The 19305-nt window shown below is 36.1% G+C and overlaps 2 protein-coding genes across 8 annotated transcripts in view; one reads left to right on the top strand and one right to left on the bottom strand.

The window, feature by feature from the left end:
• LOC133533095 (TBC1 domain family member 1-like) overlaps positions 1 to 18017 on the bottom strand; it is a 72176-nt gene extending 54159 nt beyond the window's left edge. For 2 of the 5 annotated variants that reach the window (XM_061872042.1, XM_061872043.1), the window contains exons 1-4: positions 17874 to 18017; positions 15708 to 15899; positions 14868 to 14956; positions 13337 to 13442 (exon numbers count right to left, since the gene is read on the bottom strand). In XM_061872042.1, coding sequence (XP_061728026.1) covers positions 13337 to 13442; positions 14868 to 14956; positions 15708 to 15827 — 315 coding nt within the window. In that variant the 5' untranslated portion in view covers positions 15828 to 15899; positions 17874 to 18017. Of the gene's footprint in view, positions 1 to 203; positions 741 to 13336; positions 13443 to 14867; positions 14957 to 15707; positions 15900 to 17873 lie in introns of those variants that run through there. The other 3 variants (XM_061872044.1, XM_061872045.1, XM_061872046.1) reach the window with 2 other exon arrangements.
• Positions 18018 to 18569: 552 nt separating this feature from the next.
• The window catches only part of LOC133532855 (P protein-like), a 45549-nt gene continuing 44813 nt past the window's right edge, over positions 18570 to 19305 (top strand). For 2 of the 3 annotated variants that reach the window (XM_061871701.1, XM_061871700.1), the window contains exon 1: positions 18570 to 18714. The gene's annotated coding sequence lies outside the window, so the exon portion shown is untranslated. The remainder of the gene's footprint in view (positions 18715 to 19305) is intronic. The other variant, XM_061871702.1, reaches the window with a different exon arrangement.

Genomic DNA, 19305 nt, shown 5'->3' with positions numbered 1-19305 from the left:
TTTCGTTCTACGCCAACATGCGTTGAGTTTTCGCGCGAAATTTAAAAAAAAACGCAAATTATCTACCTACCTATTTGTTAATAGATATATCGACTTAAAATAGGTGAAACTTGTTTTTTAATTTTCTACATTTTCGCAAAAAAGTAACATATTTAGTGATAATTTAAATTAATATAATGCTTGATAATAAGGAAAACACTTACGCGGTAAAGTTGTACTATTAATCCTTTACACCATCACTACCAATCTCACAATTAAAACGATTTGATTCTGTCAAAACTTTTAAAACTCTTAAACATGTGATAACAAAACAACTTCGTACACAACTCTAATATTTATTCAATATACAGGAAAATATGTAAATTTACGCGCATAGTCACACTAAAAAAACATATTGAAACTGTTCCATAAGTGAAAATATATCAAGTCCATTTCACAAGCCGCCAGTATTAGGACGACTCCGAGCCAGAATTCTAAATTTGAAATTTGCGAGGCCGTTCGAAACACGGCCGTCTGGTGCGCTAGCGGGGTACACACTGAATTTAACATGGCGATGGCGTCTTGGCACTGTTTCCGAGTCAATTAATCACTTATTAGATTAATACACAGTCACACTGTTTTAATTATGTTGTTATTTTTATTAGGAAAATGTTGAAATTGTAACGAGGGTTTAACAATTATGGTTACTAAAATTAAACAGGGGTCTTTAACGAAGTTACTTTATTTTTTTTTATGCAGCGAACTTTAGAATTGCCCCAAATTTTTTTTAAATTTCACTTGATTTCACTGTCTTCAAACACACTTTTAACTGTCACTTTAAGAATCTAAATAATTCTGATATTACTTAAGTGTTTTATTCTTACTAGCAAAATAAAATAATGTATGACCAGTAACGCTGGTCAGTTTGTACTAATCAAAGTCATACCGAACACTATTTCAAGCCAAGGATTTGATATCGTAGATCGACACTACTTAATCAATATTTATATCATATAAGTAGTACAGGTTTTTGAATGTCAATGTCTATAAATAAGTGGGGAATTAATATTTTGATCGTTGATGTGCAGACGAACCACGTTGAGGTAGGTCAATGATTTATTATTTCTTTATATTTTAGTAGTAGTAGTTTAATTGAATTGAATATTTCTTTATTCAGGCAATAGACCCATTACTAGACATCGGAGTTCCTATCGCACGGCAAGACGTTAGCGAGCAATGGAGTCGACATTAGCAACAAAAAAACAATCATATGATGTTCTCGAACGTTTTCTTTCTTGCGTATTACTGACAAGGTTTTTATTAGGAGTTTTTTTTTAATTGAGAAGACAAGACCAAGCTAATTTGGCGGCGATTTTGATAGCACAGACTGTGCAAGTGTTATTTTAACGTTATAATCGTCGACGCTTGCAGCTGCGGAGTTGGCTTGGTCTGACTCTAATATAGTCCCCACGTCGTCGTCGTGCGTTGGTTGTCGTTGCTGCGTGAATATTTTGACACTTAGTACGAATTTATTTAAGTATTTATGAAATGTATTTATAGGCCAAGTGCCTAATAATAAGGTATCGAGGGACATGCTTGGAAAACAATTCTTGTCTACGTAACCTTGTTTGGATTAGTTAGGAGGTGAACATCTAAAAGTGAAAGTCCCCGGCCGTAGCACATGAGCCATGGGGAGGGGGAGGCCCTAAATAAACTTTCAAGAGCGGATATATGTTAACCTCTTAACTAGTCCAAACAAAATTACGAAGTCAAAAATTGTGTTCCAAGCATTTCCCCCTACGAGTATAACTTCTTTTGAGCATTCATTGCCTGGCCTATTAGTAAAGTATGTACCTATATTATTTTAACATTTTCACAAAGCTTGTAGAAAAATGCTACACTCTGTCGCATTTTAATTTTTATCCAAAATATTTATTAATTTTCTCTTACGATATTAGGAGGCAAACGAGTAGACCCGATGGGCAGCAATACTGTCGCCCATGGACACCCGCAACACCAGCCAGCCAACATGCCAATCGTAACGATCGTAGCGGACGAAATGCAACTGTTACTGTCGTACTAATATGGAAGTGATAGAGAGAGATGACTACGCTACGCTACGGAGCGTTAACGATTGGCATGTAGGTAGGGATTGCAAACCGGATTGATTTTCAATCCGGCCGGATCCGGCCGGATTTTGGCCGTAATCCGGCCGGACCCGGCCGGACCGGATCCGGTTTGGTATAGGGATATAAAAGTTAATTAAATGACATATTTTTCTAGTTTTTTGCGTAATACGTATTCCTAAATCTATAATTTGAAGTTAATAAATAACTTCATAATAATAAAATAGAACTTGGTATTAAAAAGTGTCACAATGTCAATATCATTTTAAAAACAAAATTTTAAATCGGTAATTTATTATATTTAACCATTCTAAAGTGCTCAAATTTTCGTTTACAACTATAAATTTCATTAGTTTCCAAAGCATGATGGGATTCATGGGATGTGGGGTGGGAATTGGAGCTCCTTGAAAGGACAAGTTTTCGTAACTGTTCTTTGATTGGATTCTTTGTAGAGTCTGTTCGGAAAGAGAAGAGTCGTGGAATGTATTGGGGCCCATACATTCCACGACTCTTCTCTTTCCTCACAAACTAACGTTGACATCCATTCTAGCATAGAGAAATAAGAAGTACATAGAGTGCTCACTCCATACATCAGTTTTGGTACCAAAACGCTTATTATTTTCGTAATCGACATCTAGCATCGAGTAGCGGAACTCTCAGTACTGCTACTCGAAAATAGATATCGCGGCAAACAAAAAGTCTAATGCTCAACGATTTTCCGCTAATATTATAACCAGAGTAACCGGAACTCTATTTTAAACTCCTACGCTTACTATTATTTATTACTTTTATTGAAGATTTTTTACTTTTAACCAATTATGATATTAAATGCGCTCTAGTATTATCTTGCTCTAATTTATTTGTCCGAAAAAGTAGTAGACTGTATGACTTAAAAAATTGTACTTTTTTTAATTTATTGAAAAGTATATTGGTCAAATTATAAGGAACAACACACGACACGACGATCTCATGCGAAAAATAATAGAATGTATGATTGAAAACCATCGCGGAAAGGGACTCCCTAAGAAAAGTTACATAGATCAAATAAAGAATTGGCTAGACGTAGAGTAGCATGTACCAGGAGTTGAAGGAAATTCCATTAGATTGGATGTAATTGTAAAGACAAAAGATTCTCTCTTAAATTTGAATAGAAAAGAATCTATATTTTATCATATATATATACATATATCGGAGAAAACTAAAGTAGGCTATTTCTAAATCCCATACAAAATGAGACTTAACGCAAACGCGTACGTCACGTTTCGCTATCGAATAAATTTACACTAGGGGTACATATTGCTTACTTTTCGAATTCTAAAATATTGTATTGCCTATTTATTGTGGAGAAACAAGATATTCTTCATTCACACATATTGATGAGCCCAACTGTAGTCAGTTAATCTCCTATCACAACATTATGATACGACATAAAGCATCTAACAAATGCATAAATTACAAATGCCTTCTATGGCATCTCCATCCTTTCATTTTTCCTTTTATTACAGTATTTATGTAATCGTCATATCGTGCCACCAACATGAAAGAAGAAGAAATCCTCTTCTGTTCCCAGTCATCGTCATAATAAATATATTTTTATCTTACTAAATTTAAACTTTTTCATTCGTTTTTTGTTCTGTTCAACTTCATACCTCGTATCCGTTGCCTTTTCCTCATCTGAAACGCACAGCGCGTGCTGTATTTAGGCGTTTTTTTATTATACCGGATCCGGTCCGGATCCGGTGATTTTTACCGGATCCGGTAGCTCCTGAAAAGTGCCGGATCCGGCCGGATTACCGGATCCGCCGGACCGGATTGCAATCCCTACATGTAGGCTATGTAAGGTCCGACCGAGATCTCGGTCTCGGTCTCGGTCTCGGCATTCTCGGCCAAAAATCGAGCCGAGATCTCGGTCTCGGCTCTCGGCCAAAATCGGCCGAGATTCCTGCCGAGACCGAGACTAGGCAATGAGTTATCATTGGTGAATTTGAATTTTCCGCGCACGAGCACCGGGATCTAAGCCACCCGTTGGTTGCATCGCCCGATTAGTGTGACGTTTTTTTGTGATTTTGATTGGTTTAGTACCCACATTTTAAGCCAATTACTATACGGATAGGCGCGGTTGCAAGTAATGACTTGTTCATTTCATTTGGGTCATTCGTCGTTTTAATAAGATAAGTTTTTTTATGACTCTTAAATGACTTAACCGACCATATTCTAAATAATTTTCCTGAAAAATTATTTGCTTATGAAGCTTTATTATTTAGATATTTTGGAAGTGGTTTTGCTCTCCCGGTTCAAAAGTTAGAGGAGATCACACAATTTTTTTTGGAGCAATTATTTCCAAAAATATTGACTAAATAAAAAAAAAAAATTTTAACAATCTTTATGTATTTTTAAAGACCTATCTAATGATGAACCACATGAATTATTTTTAACTTTTAGTTACATTTGTATGGAGTATATATTTGAAAATATATTTTACAATTTTTATTCTAAACTAAGAAGCAACTTACATAATACATTTACACCTACGTTCCAAATTTGTTTATAAAATATATTGTATAGTTTATGAGTAAAATGGCTGTGACATACGCACAGACCGACAGACATAAGGACGTGACAAAACTATAAGGGTTCCATTTTTGCCATTTTGGCTACGGAACCCTGAAAATACTATTTAATAGTGCTACGAATTGATTACCTATGATAACTTTTTGCTGATAAATTGTCGAATTTCGATATTCAAAACATTTTTAGTACAAAATTCGTATTTTTTTTTCTATTTTGTAAATTCTCGGTCTCGGTCTCGGTCTCGGCCGAGACAAAAAAAGCGTTCTCGGTCGGACCCTAAGGCTATGCGGGCAGAGGGGTTGCAAGTGCGTTGTCGGCATTCTTAGTCGACATCCCCAAATTAATATATTTTCTACTTCCATATCATAACTCCCCTACAATATGTTCAGAAGCGACCAGCTAATGGCCTATTAACAAACCTTCATCTGTGTTTGAATCGTAATTTTTAGGGTTTCGTACCCAAAGGGTCAAACGGGACCCTATTACTGAGACTCCGCTGTCCGTCCGTCCGTCTGTCACCAGGCTGTATCTCATGAACTGTGATAGTTAGCCAGTTGAACTTTCTACAGATTATGTATTTCTGTTGCCGCTATAACAACAAATAGTAAAAACATAATAAAATAAATGTTTCTTTCCAATCTCGAGGTTCTCATCCAATCACCGAAGTTAAGCAACGTCGGGCGGGGTCAGTAGTTGGATGGGTGAGCGTTTTTATAGACAATGGTACGGAACCCTTACTGTGCGAGTCCGACTCGCACTTGGCCGATTTTTACTTTACGTTATCGATAGCCGATATTTTAATTACATTCAAATTTAGAACATCTCTGAGAAACAAATGAATTCTATAGTCATAGTCATAGTCATAGTCATTTATTTTATAAAGCCAATTTACAAGTCAACATCGAATTACTATACAGAAAAATTAATCCTTACATCACGGTAAAATTACAAAAAATAACATTAAAATTTTCAATTAATACATTAAAAAAAAAAAAAAAAAAAGTAGTCAAGTCACAAATTCATTGAAATTATGATAATATCTAATAATAGTAAAATAGAAATAATAAAAAACAGAATAATTAATATATGATTAATAAATTAATAATTATATCTAAATTGATGTGTAAAAGGACTAACTGCCCTTATACATTAAAAATTCATTATAATTATAAAACGGGCGCTCAATAAGCCAGTGTTTTAGACGCCGTTTAAAGCTATGCAGGCTTCTATTCGACCTCTATTCTTGTATCAGAAATGAAATGTCAGTTGCAAACAATATTGACGAATCTCGCATTTTACTTGTTATCAAACGATATGGCAGTCGGCCCTCGACTCTAGTTTGTCTCTAAATTAAAAAAAAAACTACGGATATGCCCCATGCGTTTTCATTTAAGTACCGCCATTTGATGTTTTGTTTATCTTTTAATTCGTTTGTAAGTATAAAATTAGTTTGTTTTGTTGAAGCTTATGATATTGGTGTACATAAAGCAGTATATATAACTGTACATAATTAGGCATTAAAGTACCCGTGTGATTCTTTTATGAAACTCATTTTATTCGTTCCATAACCCCACACTCGTATTTTAATGACTTTAATTATGTAACAGTCACGTAAACTACTATTACGATATATGACGCAAATGTTGCGTACGGCGTATACAGTATGCTACATTTAATACCGTTCGTTAACAGCATCGTGTAAACACGCCTAATTGAATCATCTTCATCCTGACTGGTATAGGTTATTCTAAAACAGCTAGTGCAGTTTAATAAAATCGGATTGATTAAATTAATTACGACCGGTCTGGCCTAGTGGGTAGTGACTCTGCCGATGAAGGGCATTTATGTATTTGTATGAGTACGGATATTCGTTCCTGAGTGATGGGTGTTTCTATGTATATAAGTATGTATTTATCTATTTCAAGTATGTACATCGTCACCTACAGTCAACCAATTTGAATCCTAGGCCACTATAGAACCTTTTCGCTTTAACTATTCTATACATGACATGCATCACTGAATAAGCACTGTCGTAGAAGTCATTATGACATGGTTCTATAATGGCCTAGGAATCAAATTGGTTGACGTACTTATAGTAAAAACTTTGCTTAGTTTAGTGCTAGGTTGATCTGTGTAAGATTGTCTCTAAATATTTATTTATTTATTATTACTCTAACCCTTTATCGACTAGGCAAGCGACGAAATGAGGAAGCGACTCATGAACGTATTTTTTTATTAAATATTTCAAAATGGCAATGCATTGCAACTATCCCACTTTAATTTTGACGGCTAGCTATTAATCCTTAATAAATTAACTAAACTATTTATCCTTAGCCTTTGGGATCGAGACCCTTGGCCCGTGGGGTCCGGCTCTACAATTTAAACAGCTATTCAAAAGACCGGTCGACTTCACTGGCTACCGAAGAGCTGGCAGCTTTCTTGTGCAACGTATTAGCATCGCAATCCAGCGGGGAAATGCTACCAGCATCCTCGGCACCATGCCAAAGAGGCCAAATTTAGACATATTTTAGTTTTATTTAGTATTCGTTTTTAGTTTTAATTTAGTTTCATTTTAAAAATACGTTAGTTTTAAAATACCGCATATTGTAAATTTGAAAATAACTTTTAATACTTATAAAGTAATTTTATTACACTCCGTAAATCTCAGCCTCGATAAGGGTAAAATAATAAAGAAAGGTGATAAAATTTCCTAATGTTAACATTTTCCTTGGCAGGATCAAGAATGAATTTACCCAATTTAAAATTCAAAACATATTCAAACGTGGAAAATATTAGTTGAATAAACTTGCATACAATGGGTGAGTTTGCGCTTCGGGGTAGTGACACTACTGAACTAAAATAAACTGCATCGTTGAGACTTAGATATAGGTACCTACTGGTAAATTTGGTAGTCAGACCAAGATAAGTTGACAGCGATTTTGACAGCCCAAATAGTGCAAGTGTAATTTTAAACGTCAAACTTCTATAAAATTATGACGTTTACTTAACACGTGCACAGGCTGGGCTATCAAATCGCTGGCAACTTAGCTTGGTCTGACCTTAACTGCATTGACTGCTACAGGGCCAAGAGCCATTTAATGTTTCCGCGAAGTGGAGAAAGCAGTGGCAAGAACAAGATGGTGACTCCAACATAGACCCCACTAAACTGCCGACTGGCTTTAAAGATCAACGGAAGATTTGGGTCACTATAAACCGTATCCGAACGGGAGTGGGGCGCTGCAATCACAACCTCCACAGATGGAGAATTTCGCCGACACCGGCCTGTGACTGTGGGGAGCCTATCCAAACAATCCCTCACATCGTAGAGAAATGTCCTAAGAGGCGGTTTGCCGGAGGCATGCAAGACCTGATTGCCCTCACAGCAGATGCAAGGGATTGGCTGCTCAATTTAGATTTAAAACTATAAATATATGTATATTTCTTTTTTGTGTAAATAACATTGTAAATCTTCATTCATGTTTACCCGACACTGGTCGGGCAATCACGAACACCTAATGAGGCCTTTACGATCGTTCTCAAATGTCCCAGACTAGCCCATAAATGGGATCATGTACGACAGTTAGTCAACATTAAACTTTAATTTTAAAACGTACAAATTGCCGGCAAATATAATCAAAACGTTAGCCAAATGAAGACGACTGCCCGGCTGTACATTTTTTTGGGTTCATTTTAATGAAATGAAATGAATGAATGAAATAGCCTTTATTTCAGACAAGTATTTTGTAAGTACATTTTGTTGTTAACATATATATATATATATCTAATATCCATCTGTATGCCTTTTGTAGGCAAAGGCCTCCCCTAACTCTTTCCATTTTCATTTCCATAGATGGGTTCATTTTAAACAAACGTAAAATGAAGATTTACTTTTTTTTAATGGAGAATTCAAGTTAAATGGGAGTTTACGTTTACTTTTAATTAAATAGCTACATATTCTATACACCCTTTTGAGGGCCGATTTTTATTCTATAGGTATGGGGCAATGCCGAACGTTCGTAATTGACCCGCTCAATTCGTTCGCCAATACCCACCAAGGCAATGAAACAAAAAAATATATAATTTTAGTTTATGTTTGATATTGAATTCTTAACTACTAATTATTTATTTAAATAAATATCGTGTTAGAACTATTACTTTATAAGTTACACTGTGTATTGTGTGTAAATTATGGGAAAATTGCAACGACCGAAATGGTCTAAAAACATTTTTTTATTTTTTTTATTTATTAAAATGAACTGCCTCAGGGATCATCATTTGCCACCTGAGGTATAGTTTACCTAATAGTCCTAATACATCCCACGTACTCATAAGAGAAAGCGCTGTTTTATCTAATCTGTGGTCTATAACGAAATCGGTGATCTATCAACAAAATGGCGTGACGCACGCGGTGATCGATCATCTACAAACAACTCAGATGCATAACAAAATGTAACAATATGTACAAGATTAATTTTCAATATAACGTATACAAAAACATACCTACTTCACTATATAATTTTGTTTCTAAGTGGAATAGATAAGTAGATTAAAGGCCTTTTTCAAAATGTCCAAGTAAAGTCCTGAATAAGCTACTTGCCACTTATCTGACGAATAAAATCATCGTTGGCGTTTCACAATCTTCAAATAAGCTTAACTGGTAGGTAGATAAAGTGATAAGTTTTGTAGGAAGTTTGGCAGTTAATTTATTTGTTAGTTAGCTGTCCAATAATCTTCTTGGACATTGAGAAACAGGCCTTAAGTCATATACAATTGGGTCTAAAATATGTTTGTATAGTCTACCTACTAAACAGATTGAGTTTTTTTTCAGGTATAATAATAATAATAAAGGTGTATCCGCAGGGCAGCTTGTAGCGAGCTGTTGTGGAGTAACGACCCCACGGACCCGAGTACTCCCGAGAGTCGGTTAGGGTCTCCGTCTCCGGTGTGTCTTCGTCGGTCGGAGTGGACCCCAAGGGGACCCGCAGGACTCTCAGCTCTGGCTTGCCTTCATTGGCCGTCCAGAGAGGAGTCGTTAGAGCTAAATGCTCCAGGGGTGGAAGTGAAAACTTGCATAAGACGCGAGATGGCACAGCGGCTGTTATCACCCACTGGGTAGAAAGCGGCGTACACCTCTCGACACCCCTAAGCCGCTTACACTGGTGTTGCTTCTGGTCGTCTTCACGACGGCATTTTCAGGGGCCCATCTAGTGGGCGGCGAGTCACCGCCTGCCTCGATAACTAGTGAAAACATTGTTATGGCAGGTGTCCGGACCTCTTTGCAATAACTCAGTCTCATTGTCCTCCCAAACTTCAATCCATAGACCGTTATACTGTTCACTTTTACTACAATAGTCCCAATGCCTGCTGCGACCGGTGCTGTGAACGGGTTCCAGCAGGCGTTCTACATGACATTAAAGCTCTCCAAGGGGCCTCTACGTGTTGGATCTATATCCAAGCCTATAAAAAGACCGGGATTTATAGGCCCGTGAAATCCAAGGAGATACAATAATAAAGGTGTAATTTAATAGGCATAAGTCCGGTTTTATATCCTACAGCCCAGTATTAATATTAAGTCCATTGCTTTCACCCACTAGCCTAGTTCATTTTAGTTTCCATCCACTCCCAATCCCATGCATGTGTCCCATGACACGAGCAAGGGCAGTATCCGCTCGGTACACCATTACATTTCATTAAAGTGTCAAAAGACCCTCTACGGGTTGGCTTCGGCTCCGCGCACGACTCCCAAAGTTCCGGAATACCATTGTTCCGTGATGGGAAAGATATCAAAATATAGGTGTCATGTCAATACAGACACAGGTGACGTTATTTACCCTTATTTCACTACATTTTAAAGAATTAGGAACAGTGTGATAAGGAACGGAACTGAACGAAGATTTAGTGACAAAAATTGAGAAAGGTATGTTGAGATTTGGTCACGTGGAAAGAATGATTTAAAGAAGTCTAACAAAGATATACACTCTCTAAGGGAGAAGTAGAAGAGGGAGCTGGGAGGGGTAGACCTCGGTGGTCTTTCTCTGATTAAATCGGGGAAATACTGCAGAAAGGCCAGGTCAAGAGCATGCTATCCCGGCGAGCGTGTATGAGGAATGTTATGAAAGAGAAGGAAGCGAAAGAGGTATGTCAGGATCGTAGCAAGTGGGAATCCGTGGTCTCTGTCTACTCCTCCGGGAAATAGGCGAGATTGTAATGTATGTTTGTATGTATTTTAAAGAATCGAATAAACCTACCCTGTAAAAAATACATGCCCAATCTTAGCTCGAGCTCTCAGGGTAATTTGAAATATCACAAAATTGTGTCGCCAAAAAAGAGGCCAAGTCTCTTGACCTAATTAGTTATGCATTCCACCAGAATAGAAGCTACTTACGTCGTATTTAATTAGGTAAATGCAGGGATCATTAATAAGGAGTGTAAACTGCGATCTGTATGTGGCAGATTTTAATCACGCATGTCTGAGGCCATAAAGAGCAAAAAATGTTATAATTTTTTTTTGTTAAATTCGGAAAAAAAAAATTGTAAGTGTATGTGTGTGTGTGTGTCTCTGCACAGGATACATTATTTTGACATCTTGGCAAAAATAATATTACAACAAATAAGTAGTTTTTTTACTTACAGATAAATTTTGTGAGTTTCGTTATAAAACTAATGCCTGTCAGTAGGTATGTAAGTAACCAAGTCACATAGTGGCAGCATCGCAGCCAAAAAGGCATTTTTCACCGAGTTATTACAGAAATAAATTTTCACAAGAACTGTCATTATCTCTAAAACAAGATCGATTTCAGAAGACTTTGTATAACATAAAAGTCTAGTCTTTAGTCTCTAAATGCGATCAAGAATACACCTTTAAAATCTGTCGGATTCGAGCCCAACGTGTATTAAATCTGGACGAAGTATCCTAAGTTTTGTACCATACACCGTAAAATCACCCAGTTATAGTCCAAAATCTTCCTACTATGGTGAAAATCGAACTCGAATATCATGGTTTGGGTAATTTGGTGACTATTATTTGTATCACTTTTAAAGATAACCATAGTTTATTATTCCAGTAGGCATATTAATATGCGCTTATGAACGTCAAATAAAGCTACACCGGCTCTAACCCTACACCTCTGACCCGAGAAGATTTAAATCCCCCCTCAATTGGAAGAGGGTATTCCAATATGGACCGGCAAGAAACTCGGCGGGACACATCTTTTCAACACATTACATCTTATACTTTACTCTGAGACTTCAGCGGTGGCAGCATGGTTGCATTTTTATTGCCTGTCACTATGCCTGTCACTTTCGCACTTACATACTTGTTAGAACGTGACAAGCGATAAAATAGCGACCCGCAGGTCTACATTATCCCACCAAAAACATTTTCGTGTATGTTGTCAAGACGAGACCATACGGCTCGCACTGCCAAAAAGTTATCAGCCATTACCTAGTTTAAGAGATTGAGGGATTTGAGGGGTAAAAGATCCAAGTTTTATATTTTTTTGTTGTTTGTATACTATTAACTAGCTTACGTACTAAATTTCAGCTTTCTAGGACTCCAGGAAGTATCCTAACAATTTTGATGATCATCAGTGCGTGAGTGTGTCAGTGACGAAATCGGATTTTTTTAGGTATCAATAAAATCTAAAATATGAAATCTATGCAATTGAAACTTTGTATTTTTAATAAGTCCGATATTGACATCATATCCCAAGAATTTTGTTTATCTGGTATAATCCAAACCTAAGTTAAGAGGTTAAAAAAAACGACAGAGCGCTTCGAAAAGATAGGTAGTGCCCTTGCGCTACGCTCGTCTTATTATTTATATTTAGAATAATTTAGAAAATATTAAAAATAACATTGTTATTGGTAGGTACTTAATGGCTTGCCCACTACTTCTACTAGTAATACCTACTTTTTCGACGCTAATTCTGAAGAGGTAGAGGGCCTCCTTCACTGAGGAGTATGTAGAACAAAGGTCTAGAACCTTGCCCTGCTAGTGAGACTGGTCTTGGACACTAATAATTCTGTAGTGTGTGATTCTGAGGTAGAGGAGTGTTGCGAATGCAACTTATTATTGTATAAAAATATTCCCAATGCAGTAGCTAAACGCAGCCGTCGGGCTCGGCTAGTATTCGGAGGCTTTTCAAAAGCACCAATAGGAGCGCTCCACATATTTTCTAACGCGGCCAATTAGAGGCACCTAAATTTAAACCACCTTTTGGACTGATCAAATATTGCAAATCACTCTTTCATCATCCTCCAGACTATCAACACCCACTTTCTACAGTTAACCGTTTTGGCAAGGACCCTTGTAAACCAGTACCTTTTGGAAGATTCACTTCATTATAAATCGAATTTTTATTTGAATCGTCGAGATCCTGACCTGTACGGCGGCTACAAGGAGTGATTCCTTCTCTGAGGAGTCTGTAGGACCACTCACGCCTAGGATTTTACCTCTTGGACGCTGATTGATTTAAAGAGGTACCAGTACAGCAGAGCGTCCTTTTCATCAAACAGTGTGTCATATAGAACAGCTCATCAGGTCTGCCTGGTACATGACTAACGAGCCCTCCTGGACGCTACTGGTTGAGGATAGGTCTCCTTCATTGAGGAGAATCCTCAGGACTTGGGCCTTAGCTTGCCCTGCTGGTGAGACTTACCTCTTGGACACCATTTGCTTTGAAGAGATAGCAGTGAAGGAGCGCCTCCTTCTCATTGAGGAGTATGTAGAACAGCTCATCAGGCCTGCCCGGAACTTGACTTGCCCTGCCAAACAGTTTTAAATATAATGAAAGCATCCAACTATATCTATACTCTGTATCTTTACCTATTTAAAAAATGGTAAACAAAATCTACCCTCACATGGCTCCATACCTTAAGCCAGTTGAGGGTAGATGAAAACATTACATGATCAAATAATGTAGGTTTAAAGTCAGGTCGTTCAGTGACAGATCCAGGCGGTTTTGTATTTTGTTGGTTAACCTATAAATGCTATAACTACCCGAAAAATTAAAAAATGTTTGTATACTTTTATTTAAATACCTAAAGATACAGAGTACTCGTATAGTCCAAAATCTCCCAACTACTGTCCTGTTCAGAACTAAATCGAATATCTTTGTTTAGTTGTACGGGAATTATTATTTGAATGATTGAGTTCTGATGATAATATTTTTATAAATGAAAATACCTATGATTCCGTCAGAAGGAAGAGAATAGCGTCTCTGCTGAACCATAGACAAATAAGAAGTGCATAGAGTGCTCACTCCATACATGAGTTTTGGTACCAAAACGCTTATTATTTTCGTAGTCGACATCTAGCATGGAGTAGCGGAATTCTCAGTACTGCTACTCGACAATAGATATCGCGGCAAACAAAAAGTCTAATGCTCAACGATTTTCCGCTAATATTATAACCAAAGTAACCAGAACTCTATTTTCAACTCCTACGCTTATGATCACTGGCCAAACAAAGTAATGATTTCTACAGAGTGCCGCTAATAATTATTTAATTTATTTCTATAATAATAATGTTTGTAGCTTTGTAATTTGTGTTTGAATTAAAAGATGTATTTTTAATCATTTTTCTTTTCATTAAAATATGATTATTTGTTTTGTAAAGTGTCATTTTTAATGGGAGAAAAAAAAACGGATAACACCAAAAATAACATTGGTATTCATACTTAATGACGCATTGAACTTGTGAACCAGTTGCAGATTGAATTTAATTGGGTGAGTTTACGGCACGATAAATAAAAAGTTCGTTGATGAAAAATGTGGGTGCTTATTTAATAATGATATTGTTATTAATTGTTATTACTATAAGCGATCTCTTCCAGACAACATTGTGGTAGGTCTTATGAAAAAAAAATATTTAAACGATAACGCCATCACTAAATAAAAATTACATATGTAACCATAACCAGGTACTTACTAATTACATATGTAACCAGGTACTAATCACATATGTAACCAGGTACTAATTACATATGTAACCAGGTACTAATTACATATGTAACCAGGTACTAATTAATATAAAAATAAAACATAAAAAAAGTAAATTTAGTGATGATAATTGATAATAATGATGAGATCCTAGCCGATTTCATTCACAGGGACTGTACGTAGCGTAGGTATTAGTAAAAATTACTACCTATATTAAATTAGCTATTACAAAAGCTAGTAACTACCTACCTGATGATATCCACCAGCCTGTGAACGATGACTGGCTCAAAGTTCTCGTTGTAGGCCTTAAGGCAGCCGTCTTCTATCGTTATGCTGAGCTACAACAAAAATAAATTTCGTTATCATACATTATGGGTGTAGGCAGGTACGGGCGGGGGGATGGGCCCCCCTAGAGCTCAACTTTTACATACAGTGTATGCCCCTCTGCGGTGCCCCCTAGACCTCCGGCGATATCAAATTTCAAATACATATCATCATTTTATGGTCTTTATCGCCCGTTCCACTTGACCAAATTATGTTTTCCGACATAATTTTTTTTAACCGGCCAAGTGCGAGTTGGACTCGCCCACCGAGGGTTCCGTACAAACCTGTAGGTATTCGATTCATATTCGAGTCATCAATTATTAAAAATATTTTTATTATATGATGTAACTAAAAATTTACGGTTTTCGCAATTTTTCCATTATCTGTGCTATAAGACGTTGCTTCGTACCAAATTTCAAGATTCTGAGTTCACGGGAAGTACCCTGTAGGTTTTCCCTTGCGAGTGTCGAAAATTTGCGGAAATTTGTGGCATAAACGGCTGTATCTTTAGATTGCGTTGGCTTAGAAGATTGATTTTTCACAGCTATAAGGGACAGTAGACCAGAGTATTTGATATAAATTCCAGCTTGATACCTCCACGCGTCCCTGAGAAAAAGGGTCTTGAAGTTATCCTATAAGGGTTCCGTTTGTTTCTTTTCGAGGTACGGAACCCTTAAAATTAGAACATAGATAAAAACAAATTCGAAACATTACAGTCGGTTAAACATCAAACTGAAAGTGATAATTAAATGCTGAAAAACTGACCTTATCATTAGTGCCGCAAGTCCTAATCTCCTTCAACAGCCAGGGGAGCATGACAGTTGACAGGCGGCGGTCCGTTGCGGTGAAGCCCAGATATGTGACAGCTGTCAAACGAGTCTTCATGATTTTGTGGGTGTTTGACAGATTTCGGGAACTCTTAGAAGACTAATTGGTAGGCATCATGAGTGTTTTAGGCTGCGAAGAAAATAAAACTATTAATAAAAAAATATTATAGGGACATTCTTACACAAAAGGCTTGTGTTGTGGGTACTCAGACAACGATATCATCTGTGATGAGATGATGAGGACAAATTAAGGGAGTCATAATAAACATATTTCATTAAAAAAATTACTTTAACTTCTTTGTAAAAGGGTGAATCAACTTTTTTTGTTTTGTTATCCTGTCCCGTTGTCCAAGGGACAACAGTGGCACAGTTTGTTTGAAGAGACGTTGTATGCCGTTCTATTAACATGCTTAGTAGGGGGCCCATTATGGACATTGGTTATAACGACCACAAAAACGCAAGTTTGATACATTTAAGTAACATAAAATCAGTATTTCAATGAACTTTTGTCCCCTGGACAACTAATCGTAACCATGGCAACGAGTGACGCTAAAAAGTTGATTCTCCCAATAAGTTAAAATATTTAACATATCTTTGACGTCGACTGTACAGAAGAAAATAGGGGGAGATTTAGCTATGATCAAAGATAATTAGTATAGAGGCGTATAGTCAAAGTAAATTTTGTAGTCCGCTAAATTTACTGCCATCTTTCGACTCAGGACAGGACTAAATCTCTTAGAATGACATATGGCATTTTGACCCATGTTCTTTCACCGATATGTTTTAAATATCAAACGGTGTCGCCATCTACTCGAGTATAGGCCAAAAGTATATCGCCATCTATTCGAGGATACATTTTTCTTGATTTTTGGACGCATGTTTTTTTCCTAGACCTTATTTATCTTATACGGAGTTATATATTTGCAATGGTTGTATGTTGCCATGGTTACGCAGTGACAAACGCCGTTAGACTACCTATAATAGTAGATGTAGCTATTTGAAGTGAACAATTTATACATTCAACATTATCCGATTACCGCCTATCAAGCTCATCTACTTAACTAAGTTAGATATAGATCGTGTCATTCACGAAGACGCGTGGCTTGAACCGTATTGTCATGTAAATAAATGTTAGATTTGACAAATGTGCGCGTCATCGTGGATGCCACGAACTATACTATACAACGTTATTACGTTATTGGCTTAACGTTAGCACCCGTTCGTTGAATGTGTGTTTTTTAAATTATATGCATTTCTACGACTCGATTTTAATTTATCTAATTCCCTGTTCTAATTTATGTGTATACTCTTAGTGACTATGCAGCTATGGCTACTTACATAATATTAGAATAATCTATAGCCACGCCACTTTATTTATTATTATTTTTAAACTGCAATGGAATAAGAGTGATACCTCTATAAATATATGGTATAACGCTTTTTAGAACTCTGGGCTTATTTCAATCGTTGGGTAATACGACTACTTACGTTTTGAGATCGAAGAAAAACTTACATTCAATATTACCATTATTAGGTAAGTATTCAAATAGTTGCGAGGGTTTAATATTTAAAGTGAAATCTTATCGTTCCAAAATAATGACTAGGCCTTATGTCATGGCACCGTTCGCATTCGAAAAACTACAAAAGTTACACAACTTGGCTATTACTCTTCCAAGTAGTCTTTTATTTCGACAAACTATTTGTTTCAAAATTTGGTTACGTTAATAATTAAAACAAATTATTGCTTATTTTTCTCTTTGTATTAAAGAAACTATATAGTACACCTACATTTATTCAGTGAAGTAGAAAATGATTTGAAATTGCTTTTTAATTTAGGTATGAAAATAACCTACTGACTTTTAATTAATTAATAAATAACTACAAATATTACCAACCTTTAACGTGAGTCAATAACAAAATAAAACAAATCACACAAACTGTTCAAATGTACAAAATATTATTCATTCACAAAATAAAGATTAACAAACGAAATAAACGTTAACCGCAAACTCTTCAAATCAATAACTCTAACAATCTTAAACAAGAACTCGGTTTTAACATAACAACAACTTAAAGGCACGACTTGGTCACTTATTTCACTTACGTAATCATTTTAAGGCATGTTTTTATTTGATTTCACATACGAAAACAGTATTGAAATCGATGGTTGGTGTTTTCGTACAGCCAAAACAAAAGATCGGAGGCTACTGAACTGAACTGTGATCTGAAAGTACCTACTAAAACAGTAGCTGGAAAATTCTGTCCTCCTTATTAGTTGCATTACGACATCTAGTAGCCTCTGATAGAAACGATACGCTTCATAGTTTATAAACTAACCTTGTAAAAAAAGTGTCATCTACCGATAAATAGCGGAACTAATATCTTCATGCAAGTTCTCATTTTTAGTTTCAATAAGCCATCTAGCGACGAATAGCAGAACTAACACCGTGCATGTTTGCATGTGTAATGTTTTAGTTCAGACATTATCTATAAGATGGCGCTGAAATCAAAAATCGTGCCATCTAGTGGTAAAAAGCAGAACTAATTTTGTTTTACATTTTAGTTTGTAAAGGATGTAAAAAATGGCGTTTTAATTAACAATCACATTAAGCCATTTTATTATTCGATTTGACAACATATGTGTATACTTTATTATAATTTTAATGTTTTATGTAATTATAAGAAAATAAAAATACTGAGTAGCATCATTTATTCAATGACAAGATACTGTGTGTGTTTGTAATGTACATATGCAGTATACAATATCTTAATTGAATTAGGGTAGGCCTTTCACGCATTCTTTACCGTCTTTTATGAAAAGAGGGTACGTAGTAGCATGTCAAGAACGATATCTTTTATATTATTTGAATGTAGTGGATTGTGTTTAGTATGATTAAACAAATAATATTGTTATTTTGATTAAAGGAGTGTATTAATCAGTGAAGGTTAGTACAATAACTGTTATTCTGTGTGATGTTGATTTCTGAAAATATATTATAAAACGTAAGATTAGCGTTAAGATATCCGAAAGGCAACTTGACATTAAGGTGAGTGGGAACATTAAATTTGTGCTAATGGCTAACGCATTGAATGAAGTTACTTTATTTAGGTATACATTATAAATTTATTGAATAGGTAATTAAAGCGTTTTAGTTTAAGTAATATTGGAAGCGTCCTATTCTGTTTTTTTCTGCAAAACAGTCGATGATTTCAATGTCATTATAAAGCTAATGTCGAAGCTAATTGTTTAACGGTGACTTACCTACTTTCTTGCACTTGTGAAAGGTATAGAATAATTTACATTGTTGAAGATGCTAGAAAGTGAACAACAGAGGGAGGAGTCAGAGCCAAAACTTGCCAATAAGTATCATAATCCTCTTCCTCGCGTTTTCCCGGCATTTTGCCACGGCTCATGGGAGCCTGGGGTCAGCTCGGCAACTAATTGGCGTACTTGTTTTTACGCAAGCGACTGCCATCTGACCTTCCAACCCGGAGGGTAAACTAGGCCTATAAGTATATGTTTAAAAATAAAAGTT

Source organism: Cydia pomonella, chromosome 28 (assembly GCF_033807575.1).
Source record: "Cydia pomonella isolate Wapato2018A chromosome 28, ilCydPomo1, whole genome shotgun sequence".
Classification (NCBI taxonomy): domain Eukaryota; kingdom Metazoa; phylum Arthropoda; class Insecta; order Lepidoptera; family Tortricidae; genus Cydia; species Cydia pomonella.
The sequence above is the reverse complement of the archived record's forward strand: the minus strand, read 5'-3'. Positions and strand labels throughout refer to the sequence as shown.